The sequence below is a fragment of the Lonchura striata genome, chromosome 5, assembly GCF_046129695.1.
Source record: "Lonchura striata isolate bLonStr1 chromosome 5, bLonStr1.mat, whole genome shotgun sequence".
NCBI classification, from domain to species: Eukaryota; Metazoa; Chordata; class Aves; order Passeriformes; family Estrildidae; genus Lonchura; species Lonchura striata.
The window spans coordinates 44,889,016-44,903,964 of record NC_134607.1 but is presented as its reverse complement, the minus strand read 5'-3'; the positions used below and the strand labels follow the sequence as shown (position 1 = coordinate 44,903,964).

The following is a 14,949-nucleotide window of genomic DNA, read 5'->3' as shown; positions in this document are numbered from 1 at the left end:
TTTAGCACTATAAAGTCAACTGCTAGAAGCAAAATGTGTTAGAATAAGCAAGTTCGTGAGAAGTATCTGGCCTGATAAATGATGGGTTTCTCACAGATGCAAACATCAGCATAATTTTGTATTTACAATACTTTATTTCTGGTATCTGCCATCTGTGCTGCACTATTTAGTAACAACATCTGATCCACAGCCTCAAAAGAAGTGGTGTTATACTGATGTAAAAAACAGTACTAAAACAAGTCAACAAATAACAGATAAAAATACTAGAATTCAGGCAGTTTTTTAGTAGTGTTATTAGTCTTCCCCTTTACACCACCTTGTAATACAGCACTCACAACAGTTCCATGTTACAATAAAGTATTTCCAAATTTCAGTATCAAAAATCAATAAAAACTTGTATACATATATAAATATAGGGTATTATCTGCCAGTGAAAATTACTACTGATGTAAATAATTTGTGAAATATAAACATATGTAGAATATGTAAAATAAATGAAATTTTATTCAGTCTTTCCTATTTCATAATTTCTCATTTGTTGTGATCTTCTGCCTCCAGCAGCACTTGGAGAATACAAGGAGGTAGGACCATACTGCTGAGAGCAGCAATATCTCAAGACCTTAGAGACAAGATTTTGCCTTTGAATGACAATGACATTATTACCGTGAGGTTAACATGGCTACCCAAGTAAAAACAAATTCTCCCTGTGCAGAGAAATTGTTTGATAGTACAGTTTATCAATGAGCCAAATGACTACTGAAAGCTCATTGAAAGATGCTATAAAAAATGCCAGAGCAATTAAGAACTAGGACAACAAAGCAAATATTTTATACCAACTAAATAACCAGCTACATTAAAAAAAAAAACAACAACAACAAACCAAACAAAACGCCCACCACTGAGCTCATAAACCATCAATATTATACAACAGCATGTTCAATGAATTGAGTTATTGGGCAAGAAACCATAACCTTCCCCTTCTAGAAAATGCACATGATTTTATGCATGGAATTAATCTAGTTAAAGGCACCACTTCAAAAGCTAGAGCTGACATATGAAAATTATTATACACGGTGAAGTGAAAATAAAGCTTCTAGATGAAGCAATGATAAGGCACAGGAAAGTATAAACACCTACCATAGGCATTCAATTATCCTATAAAAAGCCTAAGTACAAACACAATCATAGTGAAAATTATAGTACAGTCATCAACAGTAAAAGTAATTTCCTCGTGACGTATTTCCAGATTCTAAAGGGATGCTAAACTAACTTACATTCAGATATATATTTTTCAGATACATATACTGTGTGAAACAGTATAAAGACAGTTTTGTCTCTAAGTAAAATTAGTTTATGATGTATTGTTTTATTTGATAAATCCATTCATGTGCAAATTTATAGGTGACACAGTAAAGCATGCATTTTGTATTTGAAACTTTTTGTTCTTTCAGCATAATGTATAACTTTTATTACGAAAATGTACACTATAGGCAGAATGATGATAGGCTCTGAAAGGGAATTGCATTAAAACACAAAGTTCCTTCAACTGTTACTAATCTCAATCCCTTCAAATCCAACTATTCCAACTACTTTGCCACATTTGCCACTATCAGTGGCATTGCAATTTTCATACATTTAAAGTTTGTTTCCATTAGGGTTTTTGTTTTATTTTTGTTTCATTTGTTGGTTGTTTGGTTAAAAAAAAAACAACCCTTATTGTGTACTCAATAATACATGCAAGGAATATTTAATCACTCTTCTGGACAGTGAAAAGTAACTCTGTTGCTTTGTAACTCACACTTCAAAGAGTGAAGCCTAAATCATGTTTTTCACGAAGCAAGCAGGGCAAACCAACTCACTATTCAGTCAAACCTGTAAGAATGTTTACATGCAAAGTAATGCATGTGAAAACATTCATTTGCCATTTATAATTACAACATTAATCTATTCATTTCTCAAAATAAACTTTAGGGTTTTTTCTCAGTCCACAAATGGATCAAAACTATTCAGACAATTACAATTTAGGTTCAAGTACAGTATATTCAGCTATTCAGCCAACCAGCATTAAGTGTGAATGCTACAACTGCTCCTGACACAAGGGGGTTTAATGGGAATTGTTAAATACGTAGAACTCTATGTAAAGTATCTGAAGTAAATTATGACTAAAGCAAGAAAGATACCTTATGGAACATGATACCATAGGTATCCTCAGAATCCTGAAATAATAGCATTAAAAAGACAGCAATTCATCTGGATCAATGAGGTTCAGCAGCCTTAAAGTCAAAGTTATCTCCAGAAAACTGACTAAACTCTTACGCACCTAGTTTCCAAAACTTAGCAAGATTCTGCATCTCAATCACAACAGTAAGCTAAACCTTCAAGGTTTTCTCTCTTGTAAAAGTACCACCTTCTAAGGCCAAGTATTTCAAAACATGGTAAAAGTAAAGGTTCTATAAATCAGTTTAACAGAATCACAGTAAAAGGCCTGTGATCACCCTTTGTTGTATCAGCACCACTGATATCTGCCTTTGTGCAACTTTGTCTCATGACAAAGGAACACCTGAATTTCATCCACCACAGACATGCTTCAGCTCAGGATGGCAGAAACCTCTGGAAAGCAAGCTCTCAGAACCAACAATCCATTTCTCTGTACTCAGTATCCAAATCTGAGGACTTCCTAGTGCTAGGGAGTCAGACAAACAATTACAATGACACTAATCTAATCTTCAAGCTAAATCTCACCTGCTGCAATTAAAAACACAAATCAGAAGCATTACTACTACCTCACTGCAAGCATTTTACTATCTGTTGAGCAACCCAAAATGAAAATGAACAGCAAAGAACTGGGCCAAGATTTGGAACAATACTAACTGAAAAAAATCTCTTACATTTTCTGATTGGGTAGACCTTAATTAAAATGCATGTGTGTCTACTGTCAGATTTATGACTACAAAGCAACAGACTATGCCCTTATCTTACACTCTCATGTACACATTTTCAGTGGGTTGGGCTAGATTGGTCAAACCTTGTGGAGTCCTTCTTATATTCTCATACATGAGAAATCAAAGAAGTTCAAACTGAATTGGTCCTATCTTTCCTCAAAGCTCATCTGCATTTTTGTTTTGTTCATTTAACAACTGTAGTTTCAAAAGTACATGAGGGCCTTGAGCTACCAATTTATACCATTGTCACTCTATCCAAATAAAAGTACATGTATCCATGTCCTGAAAATTATTTTGCTGCATGCACAGACAGCTCAATTAAGTTGATGAAATTAGCTACAAGTAAGCTCTGCAATTGTTTTGCAGGTGTCCAGTGCACCATCTTGTCAATTTATAGTAAAAGGATGCCACTTGTTGCCAGTAAAATGTTACACTCCTTTAACCTATTCTTTGTTCTGAAAGTACTGTAAAACACCTAATTTATTTGCCAAAGGATTATTGACCTGGTTATAATGCACTGACCAAGTGCAGAAATATTCACAGATAGGAACCAAAACTGGGGGTCTAAAATAAGTTATCCAGTCAGTATCCACATGATCTTGGAAGCACTTGTGCATATGAGTAACATGCAACTTTTCAATTTCTATTACCATATTAGTCCTGTTTATCTACAGCTGCTTTCTCTAGTGAAAGAACAGGTAAATGAAAAGAAAAATCTCTTAGCTAAACTGAGGCTGAAATAAAAGTAACGTGTCCAAAATTACTTGCTGCCAGTTCTTTCCCCATGTCAGAAGTCTTTGAAATTTAGGACAGGATTTGGCTTGACTTTACTGCAAAAATAAAGTGAAAACTAAGTTTTGAAGTTTATACAAATACACTTGCAGTAATAGCCTTTACTCTAAATTTTAGGAGGATTTCACCATTCCCTATGCTCCCCCATTCCTATACTCAGCTTGGAGCATACATACACACAAGCAGCAACAGTTCCTTGGAAAGCAGCAACTTTCAAGATCAGAATCAGTAAAACTTCAAGAAAATGAAAACCAGAAACACCTAGTTATATCCAGTATAAGGGTAAATACTAAACAAGCTTTAGCCATTGCTGAAAAACAGTATTTAGGGAGGCCATTCACAGAAGTTTCCACCAAAACCATTCTATTTTTGTTGGAAGAACTCTAGAAGATAAACACAGCATAAATGAAGGACTCTGCATTCATATGTTCATATCATACATCAAAGATAAAAAAAAAATAAATTCCTGTAATTTTTATAGGTCAGTTGCAAAACCCTTCAACATTAATTTTATCTGCTTTCAGTAAAGACATAAATGAAGCTGAAAATGAAAAAAGAGGAATAGCTTAAATTGCAGTAGAATTGCACCTTGTTTGGATAATATAAGAGTAATTTGCTTCTTTCCCCAATACTTCTTCTGTCTTTATTTTATTTCCATAGTAGATGTGAAGACAGAATGATTCAAAGTGCTTCAAGATCTAGAATGCTGGAATTTTTCCCCCAGGTATTCATAAAACTAGATCTAGATTTTGAACATTAGTCTTTATTAGCTTACTTGGAAAAACTTTGAGTAATTTTATTTTAGTCTGTCAACACTTATATAAACAGCAGTCAATATATTTCTTTTATTTTCATATACAACATTTTTAGCTGAATTCTAGTTTAAAGACTACTTGAAAACATGGTTATTTTCAATACGTAAAGGTTTACAAAGCTGTGAAAGAAGTTGGAGACCAAGAGAATGTAACAACCTTTCCAATCCTCCTTTTATCTACTGTGAGCCAAATGAAACAGCAAATGGAACATGTAATACACAGTATGCATTTAGCTATACCTGAGTGATCAAAGGTGTACAGTCAATATTATCACCATAAATTTATTTTATAAGCTTATTTTAAAAAATTAGAGTAACATGTAACAGTTTAAAATTTCATAAACAAACTCAGACAGTTGTAATGGTCAATAGTGAAGCTACAGGACTTGTGTAACCTTAAAATAATTTGGAAATAAAATTTTAAAAAGCTTTTGCAAATCTGCTCTTCTATTTCCTGTTGAAATGGCAGCATTATTCTGCCAACTACAGCAGGCTTCTGTGCCCCATTTTGGCCACTTCTCCCACAAGCCTTCAAGATTTCTCATTTATCATTCCTGATGTATGGAACACCCACCTTCCTCCTCTTGAAGTGCCATTCTAAGAGGCACTTCTACAATTCTACCTACAGAAAAAGTAGGTAAATAAAACATTCATTCACGGTGTCAACAATGTGTCAAGCCATCAGCTTTCACCGTGTATGCTGTGCAGCGCAGCATTTATCTCACTTTACCTTTCTTACTACACCATAATGATTTTACCCTCAGCGTATCAAATCTAAAAGTAGGGATTTAATGTACAAAAATCACTTTGGAGAAATTCTGTCTATTGTTTTTGAGTGTTAGCTGCACCTCTCGGTGACCAGAAAAAGGATGTATATTCCACATCATAAATATTCCACTGTGCATCTGTGGTACATGTACACATGTAATCAACATAAAGAGAAAAGAGCAGCCCATTTAGTTCTGTTTACACTGTACTACATTTTAATCCTTTGCTGTCTATTATCAGTTTATGAAACTGAGCTGGAAAGCTGCATTTGCGCCTTTTTTTTTTAATTCAATTTTGTCTGAAAAAGGCCTTCTACTCTAAATCTATTTCCTTCTCTTTGAAAATCTAAATTAAAATTCAGCTAAGAGTCTGTAGGAAATGCTTCTATTGACACAGGTCAAGGTCTATCAAGACTATATTCACAACTGCTATTAACCATATTTCTGAACAGTCTTGGAGGAAGACTTGAAGCATTTTTACATTTTTAAAAATTAGAATGAATTTTTTTTTTAATTAGGAAGAATATGTTGTCTACACATATTAAATGCAAGCCGGCCATGAGATGATATTAGTGACCTGCAGGTGACTTTAACTTCAAGTCATACTTTCAAGTCCTTCATGTATTTCTTCATGCCACTCCATATAAAAGTGAAATACTTTACTGCCTAATCTATTTCTCTTTGGTAAGAAGCAACAGAGCTTCAGTAATGTCAGTACAGTTCTAACATCAAATTTGTCATTACTGAGGGGAAAATTGTTTAGGAATTACTAGTTTTGTAACCGTGCGGCACTCCAAATAGGAGAAATACCTAACTTAGATTACTTCAGCAAACAAACTGCACAAAGCATTTTCAGAAACTAAAAATGGTTGAAGATTTAAAATGCAAAAACACAACAACAAACCTGTAGACACTGCACAGAAGCACAAGATATAATCAATAACTCAATTTAAATTACAATTGCAATGCTTCAAGATGAAAAAACCCAAACAACAATTGCAAGCATATGGCTGAAGTTTACATTAATACATTCACTAAACTAAAGCACTTTCCACTGGAAATGTACAACTTAAAGCTAAATGAAGCGCTTCTTTACATACATTTCACATACTTGAAACTATCTCAGTACTGAAAGGAGAAAAAATAAGCTTATTCAACTTACATCTTTTTCTGACCGATGTGGGAACATTGATGATTGGCTGTAGTACATGTTCTCATCATGGTAGTCACCATCAACCCCCTCTACAAACTTCTTCCTTGAAGCACCAAACATGCTGTTTGTCACCTAAATAAGAAGAAAATTTATTATATACCATATATTATTTGGTTTGCTACATAGTTGGTATATATTTTAAATATATATCTATGGAAGGACAGTTAAAAACCCATTTCTAAATATCTGAAAATTGCTCTTAAAAATACTTTCTGTATATTGCAAGCATAATGGTTCTTTCAAGAGGGATTTTCATGTGACATAAACTCATATTCCAGAAATGAGTGAGGTGGGAAAAGGGGAATGTATTCATTTTGTGGAAGGATGTTGTTTAGTTTTTGAGTTCCATGACCTTACACCTAAGCTTATTTAAAATTACAACATGTCAGAAAACAAGAGCAAACTTCTCTAGTTTTCTTCTCCTCAGGTAAACGTTTTCAGCCTAAAAGGAAATAATTAAGAATATTCTTTAGAGTTCAGTCGCCTTAAAAGAAATAGCAAAAATAGAAGAAGAAAAAAAAAATCTGTGAAATATTCCATGTCTCATCACCAGAACCTGGAAAACCAGCCTTCTACTTGACCCCACTCAGATCCATGATTAAGTAAGAGAAGGTTGAGCTTAACCACACTCAACAACCTCATCACAGACTGGCAAAATTACTGCAGACACCCACAAAACCCCTCTAGATTTTATTTTACCCTTACTCTCAGAATCACACATGCACACAGTGCTGCTAAGTCAGGAAATGGAAACCAGAGAAACAGCAGCCACACAGAACCTTAATTCATTACAAAATTTAATCCTGCAGCAAGGTCATACAATGTCACTAAAGCATCTTCTGCACACAGTGGGTACTTCTATACACAACTTTCATTTGATCACCTGACTACAAAGATCTATCCCAGCACAGTGTGCACTAACCAAACCCTGTTTTAACCACTCAGGTTAATGTTCAAACCAGTGACGTGGCACATGCAGGTCAGCACAGAGCAACTTGCCCAGTTTCTTGTACCATATGGGAAGACTAGAGAGAGTGCAATCCAACAGGGTGATAATCAACTCTGAGCTACTGCTCTACATAAATTATCTTCTCAAGGATCTTTATCATCTTGAAAGGTAAGGTAAGGTGCAATTAGCTTATGAAATGCTTAAGATTTACTATCTTCACTACAGCATTAGATAAACTTAAATACCATAGGATTTTAAACTTTTTTTGTAAAATAATAAGTCAATCTGCATTACCTTAAGCTCATGCTTCGAACTAAAATTTCAAAGTATTTATTTTGGTTGGTACACAAAGAATTACTTTCAGCCAGAAATCTTCTTGACAGAAATCCCCGCTGACACAAAATTACAATGATATTCCTCACAGCATGGCTTATTCAAATTTCACCTTTACTGATAAAGATTTCCAGGCAGTGTTTAAATAACATGGCTGTTCCTAGATTGGTAACAATTAAACTCCATGGTTTCAAAGTCATAGTACTTTTGATTAACAGTAGTCAACACCTGGGATGCATTTAATACAGCTATAGTCCACAGAATGATGTCAAAACATTTGGCTAAACAGGCATCTACTGCTCTACTCCTACAAGAGGATTTCAGATATTCAGACTACTAATAGTCCAGAACAAATGTAAATTCTGTTACAAATATGTAAAAGATGGCATGTAAAGGTACTGTGTACCTTCCCCAAATGTAACTTGTCTTTTAAGTTTTATAAAAAATGCATGCAAATTTAAGGTCCCCACGTGCTAGATGCAATCAGTCGACTTTCACACTTACAGTGAAGCTTTCATTACACTGTAAGCATATCCCACTGTGTTAATCCCCTTACAATGCAATTATCACCTACCAGATGGGATGGAGCATTTAACAGGCTAAGGGGATTATCTTGTCCTTTGCTCTGCCTCAGTAAAGTGCAGAGAGATGAGCAGTTGCCTTTAACTGCAGTAAAAGGGATAGTGAAATACTTTGGTGAAGCTATCTTCAGCAACAAACAGAAACTGGAGTCTCACCCAACTGCTGCTCTTCAGAAACAGAAAAGAAGCTTCTCACAAGTCCCAAAGAATTATTTGGTATTCCTTTAACAACACCTGGGATAAAAAAAGGATTATTTTTTTGCCACATAACCTTCTCTTGTGATACATCATCAGAATAACAACTGAATTGTGATAGAAAGCAAGTCACTGATGCATACGTGGTACAGTACTAATGTAATAATAAACCCTGAGCTACAATACAGGAGCTATATAAGGGGAAAAAACTATTGTCTTTGACCCAGAAGATTTTTATCTTATTTCTGCAAAGGTTTACACGTGGCTAGCTACATATGCATCACAAAGATTTCTGAGTCGGTGGGTCAGAGCTCTCAAAATGTATGTCTGTAGCTGCTGCACAGAAGTTAGTATGTCCAAATATAATCTTTTCACTGAAAAGTTGAAAGATATTTTAAATTCTCCACTAAATTTAAACTTTCTAAAAGATTATATTCTGTACTGAAAATCATAAATGACAGTGGCCCAAAAAACTAATCAAGACTATTATCCCCTGAACACTGATGAAGTACGATGATATTAATATGAAGTCTGACAATAGCATGGTTATAAAGAAAGAAAATGAAGAAAACTTCTAATATTAGATAAATATTGGGTTTTTTAATTGGAAACCTGTATTTCTACATGACACCTAACAGAACTGTGCTGATGAACTCCAGAGAAAACAGAGCAGGCTGCAGCTGTAGGGGAAGAGGGGAAGGCTTAAGAGCCTGCAGTGCTCCTGTCTGCTACCCAATTGCATCACTGCACCCAACTACCCTGAAGACCTTCAAAGACTTTTTGCTGACACTTCCTAACAGCAGCATTTTTGTATGTGATTTTGTGTTGCTCGATGCTGCCAAGTGAAGCAGTCACATGCAGTGTCCAAGCTGTCCAAACTCCCAGGGGAAGTGGGACAGGCACTGGAGGGTATTCTGGCAACTGCCTGCACTCCTAACAGGATTCCACTCCACTAGAAAGAGCTGTCACCTGTTCTTAGGGTGAACCACAGCACAGGTCACAACAAAGAAATGTGGTGGTACAATTCACACCACTATCCATCCCTGTCACAAAACTAACAGCACAGTAACATGAGGCAAGCTGCTAAAAACCAGTAACAAAAAGAGTAGAAACTGGGATTAGAGACTTAAGCTGCAGCTGCTGTAGCCAGGTTGCTTACTTTGTGCTCATTCTGAAGCTAAAACCAGCAGCCAATTTATCTACTTCCCAATAGTCACTGGGGACAGTAAACAGCTGGCAGACTTCTGAATCAGAGCACTTATCCCCATGCAGACTTTTATATTACAGCAGCTTTATGCAATTATGGTGTCATACTGTTGCCAGGTTAGCAGCAGGCACCTTCCAATCCATGTTACCTTATTCCAGTATTCACTAACACACTCATTTAGTCACTCATGCTACAAGCATATGCACAGATATTGGAAAAACACTGTTGTGGTACTCTTTGTAAGAAGGTGTGAGAATAACTGGGTCTGTGCCAAATGCAGGCAGATATGCAGATGGAACTTAGTTGCTTATTTCCTAGGACAAGAAGCCACTGGGAAACCTCATACACAGACTGCAGCTTGATTTTCAGACAGACAGATCACTGCCCAATCAGCTATGAAAGTAAATACAGCAAAGTTCATGAAGTTATTACAAATAGGTCTTAAACCCTTTGGAAAGTAACAGTGACCTGAGGTTTTGGACCTTCAGGTACACAGGGTCTAGACTGGTGAGGTGAAGAAACGTAGGAATCAGGTCTTGTATTTCAGTTCCTCTTTCATATATATACATAGACACACACACACACCCATATGCCAACACAATCTCACAGAAGTAGTATGCCAATTGCATGGCAATTTCTAATCCTCTAATTACTCTTCCTGTTCTACTCTGGGAACTCAGTTCTCTGTTGCACAGGACAGACTGGCAGTGTAACCATTCATTAAAAATGTAAAAACGGTGCACTTAGGTAAATTCATTCTTTAGCATAGTGTTGCAAAAGTACTAACAACTTCCACTGGTAATCCCATGCAAAATATTATTAGAAAATATTCATGGTGACAGAGGAAAGAAAGGGAAGGAACTACACATTAGGATGGAGTTAACAGAACTCACCAAACACATGGCCATGTGTTCTGATCAGGTGAACACAGGTTTTTCTTTTGAAGCACAAGCTGCACCTAGGTCAGGGCAACCCTTGGTATTAACCAAGGCTGGGGGATGAACAGAGAGAGAGCAGCCCTGCCAAGAAGGACTTGGGTGTGCTGATAAATGAAAGGCTGGACATGCGCCAGCAGTGTGCACTCACAGACTAGAACACCAACTGGATCTTGGCTGTCCAAAGCAGTGTGGCCAGCAGGGTGAGGGAAGGGATTCTGCCCCTCTGCTCTGCTCTGGTGAGACCCCCACCTGGAGAGCTGCATCCAGCTCTGAGGTTCCCAGCGTGGAAAGGACATTGCCCTAATGGAATGAATCCACAGATGGGCCACCAAGATGATTACAGGGATGGAGCACCTCTCCTATGAGGAAAGGCTGAGAGAAATGAGGTTTTTCAGCCTGGAAAAGAGAAGTTTTAAGGATATTTTAATTGTGGCCCTGGAGTACCTGAAGGGAGCCTACATAAAATATGCATCATGTACTGACAGGACAAAAGGGAAATGGTTTTAAACTGACAGTGAGTAGGTTTAGATTAATGTTACGAAGAAATTCCTTACTGTAAGGGTAATGAGGCAGTGGCACAGGCTGCCCAGTGAAGCTCTAGATGCCCCATCCCCAGAGTTTTCAGGCTGGATGGGGCTGTGAGCAACCTGGTCTAGTGGAAAGTATCTCTGCCATGGCAGGGGTCTGGAAACAGATAATCTTTAAGGCCCCTTCCAGTCTAGGCCATTCTATGATTCTATGTTTAAAACTCACCATTTCAAGTTAATGTTCATCAAGCAAAATGCAGCCAGAAACCTGACAAGACTTTTAAATTCTTCAGTGGAACATTTCCCAACAACAAAAGAACTAGAAGCACTGTACAAATGTTATGAACTTGAAGGATCTAATAACCAGTTTGCTGTGGTCGTTGACCTTTATCCTTCAGGTAAGAAAATAACCCAAAACAATAATCAATACTTATTTTTAAAAGATATAAAGAGAAATATTTTTAATTGGGAGGAATACTGCAGTGTAGCATAATTCAGCACACAAAAATGTCTCACCAATAACTGAAAATATCTTATTGAAACTGAATTTGTATGAAAAACTACTAAAAATTTTGTCTTAAGCTGCAAGAAAATCTTCAAAATTTACTTATAAAGAGGTTTTGTGATTGTATATCAATGTTAATTTAACATTCTGAAGCAAATAATACTATTAAAAAATGAAAATTAATTTTATATTTTTGTTTTGCCATATTACTATAGGCAGTGCCTAAGGAGTGCTCACTCACACTATTAATATAGCCAAATCTAAACTAAGATGATACTATAAAATCTTGCAGGAGAATGAATACTTTTAAATTTCCATAGAGTAGAAAAACCAACACTGAACTACAACCGATTAAACTCATTAATCTTAATGAGATTAAAACTATACACAGTAATACAAGTTGGAAAAAAAAAAGATAAACCATTTTAGGAATTCTAGCAGCATCTTCCCTTTCCTGCCTCTCCAGTGACTACAGTAGACACACTACCACTACATGGAAGAAATTAAAATTTGTAATCTCAGTTTGATGCTACAGAGCTTCTACCCAATTATATACTACTGCTTCTGATGTTGCTGCCTAGGTCTTAATAAGCAAAGGCAATAATTTACTGTATTTCTTTTCTGTCACAAATCACTCTTTTCACAGAAAATAACATACTTACACATTGGCAGTATCTACAAAAGAGACCCTTAATGAGCTTTTTAGTGAGAAATAAGTGTCTCTCAAAATCCTATCAAAAATCACATGGAACACCAAATGAGCCTGCAATTTAAGTCAAAATACAGAATCTGAAATTCCATCAGTTGGTTTGCTAGCATAAATTCAATTTAGTAAAAACTACTACAGTTTATGGTCCTATTTCTGAGTGTCAAAGATAATTCCTATTTAACTTAAGTGGAACTGATATACAATAGAATATATATTACCAAGTTGCTAAATCCAAAAAATCATTCAAATCCCAAACCTTTAGTGATAAGTAAAGCTATTAAAAATAATATTTTAAAAAGTGCACTGCTAAAAATAATTTCCTTTTCTTCATGAAAGACAAAAAAAAACCCAGGAGCTGAGATCCTCTGCTCTCATTTCCTAATTGCACTCTGCTTCTTCAAGGTGAATGATAACCTCTACCTGTACACTTTATGATTATGCTCTGACTACAAATAACAACTTTGTAGTACCAAAAGAACGTCATCATGGTAAACAGAACATTTCACTATATTTCTCTTTCTTTTTCTTCTTGATTAGCTTAATACTGGCACAGTTTACCCATTGTAAGAATAAAATCGTATAATAGGTATTTTGTTCATGGTTTTTTCTATGTGACCTGCTCTAGGTGGCCCTGCCTTGGCAGGGGGTTGGTCTAGATGATTTCCAGAAGTCCCTTCCAACCCTAATGATTCTGCAATCTTTAATAAATGGCTTCATATTCTTTTAAGTTATGTCAATCCCCAAGTTTCAATCACAAACATAGAAGACTAAAAGACCACCACAAAATAAGACATAAATCTGTCAAAAAACTTTTAAGTTGGACAGCCTTTAGAATAAACTCCAGGTACTTGTGTCATATGATAAATTATTTTCCAAATTCACACAGCATTGTAGAAAATAACAGCAATTACAGACTTACGTCAAGTCTCTTGAGTAGTTGAAGATGCAACTGATCTCCTTAAAACATTACATAGTCTTTCCTCTTGTAATATAACTATGACAGACAAGATGCACAGCAATCTAAATGCAGGAACTCCACACAAAATTTTGAGCATCAAAGAAATAAAGGATAAATAGTTATGATTTTAGACTACCCTCCACTCATGTTCTCAAGAACAATCATCTACAGGGTGAAGTTTCACAAGTATTCTATGAAGTATAATAATGCTTTCAAAAGCTACACTAAAACAGTGAATCTATGCTGCATACAAACTATATCCAAGAAATGGCAGTCCCTAACATCAAACAAGCCACAGAAATTCTCCTGAACAAGATCGACATCCTAACTGTTGTTAACCATCTTTAACTCTTATGAAATAAACATTTTACAACACTCCTGAAATAGCACAGGAGGAGTAGGAAAAACTATCCTACATTAAAACAAGAATAAACTAACGCTGAAATTACTAAAGCTGAACTTGAAAACTGTGATTATAAGAAACTCCATTTTGTCTTGTAACATGGTTGACACCATTCCCATCCTCGGACAAAGTCTTGCAGGTTCTCCTCCTGGTACAGAAATAACACTTGGAATATATTAGCAACCAACAGTAGTTTGGGATATGACTTCTCTTTAAGCTGAATGCCTTTTATGGGTCTGATCAATGAGTTATACTCATAAGGAAAATAGTCTACTGACAGGCCATTCAACAAAATCCAAACACATACAAGAAATACTTCAAATACAAGAAAAGCAGCAACAGATTTGAAGTGACAAGGGCAAACAAACTTGTACTCCATCTAGAGCAGTTTGGGGAGAAATAAGGATGATGGCACATTCAATCCACCTTAGTCAATGGCATGACCCGAGTAGGAGGAACGTGTCTCCTCCATAGACATGGCAATGAAATCACAAGTCCTGACTACTGCAGACATCTGCACAGCCACACACATACTATAAAACACACAGCTGTATTTTCTTGTCAATGCCATGGTTTAAGGACTATCATCCATTGGGAACAATGACTACTTGTCTGATATAATTATAAAAATAAACTTTTCCTATAAAAACTGGTACTTGGTTAATGTAGGAATGGGTGATTCTTAGGAGAAATTCAGCTGCAAGGTCTGTAAATAAATAAGCAAAAAACCTCAAAATTCCATTCCAGAAAGACAATGAAATATCTTCAAATATCCTCATAATAAACGCATTACTACAGTGACACTTTTCCTGGCTCCTCAAAAATTTATTTTGCGAGTTTCTCCCAATCACTATTTTACACCTCAGTCATAATAAAAAACTGCTGTTAGAAGGTCTCAGAATAGCACTTTCCTACCTTGATAACCTTTGACTCATCCCATTATGTAATTCAGAGACATACTGGTTGCAAACTATTTGCAGTTTAAACTAAAATTTTATTTTCTAATTGAAAAACATTGCAGTTTGCCATATGAGATGCATTAGTGCTTTTAAGTATTTCACTTTTGACACAACAAGTTTAGTTGTTTCTCATAAATTTCACTTTTATAACAAATCA

The 14,949-nt window shown here is 35.8% G+C and overlaps 1 protein-coding gene across 3 annotated transcripts in view; it reads right to left on the bottom strand.

Moving 5' to 3' along the window:
- Positions 1 to 14,949, bottom strand: part of CNOT2 (CCR4-NOT transcription complex subunit 2) — an 82,030-nt gene that overhangs the window by 25,544 nt on the left and 41,537 nt on the right. For all 3 annotated transcript variants that reach the window (XM_077783520.1, XM_021528960.2, XM_077783519.1), the window contains exon 2: positions 6,478 to 6,600. In XM_077783520.1, the coding sequence (XP_077639646.1) occupies positions 6,478 to 6,588 (111 nt within the window). In that variant the 5' untranslated portion in view covers positions 6,589 to 6,600. The remainder of the gene's footprint in view (positions 1 to 6,477; positions 6,601 to 14,949) is intronic.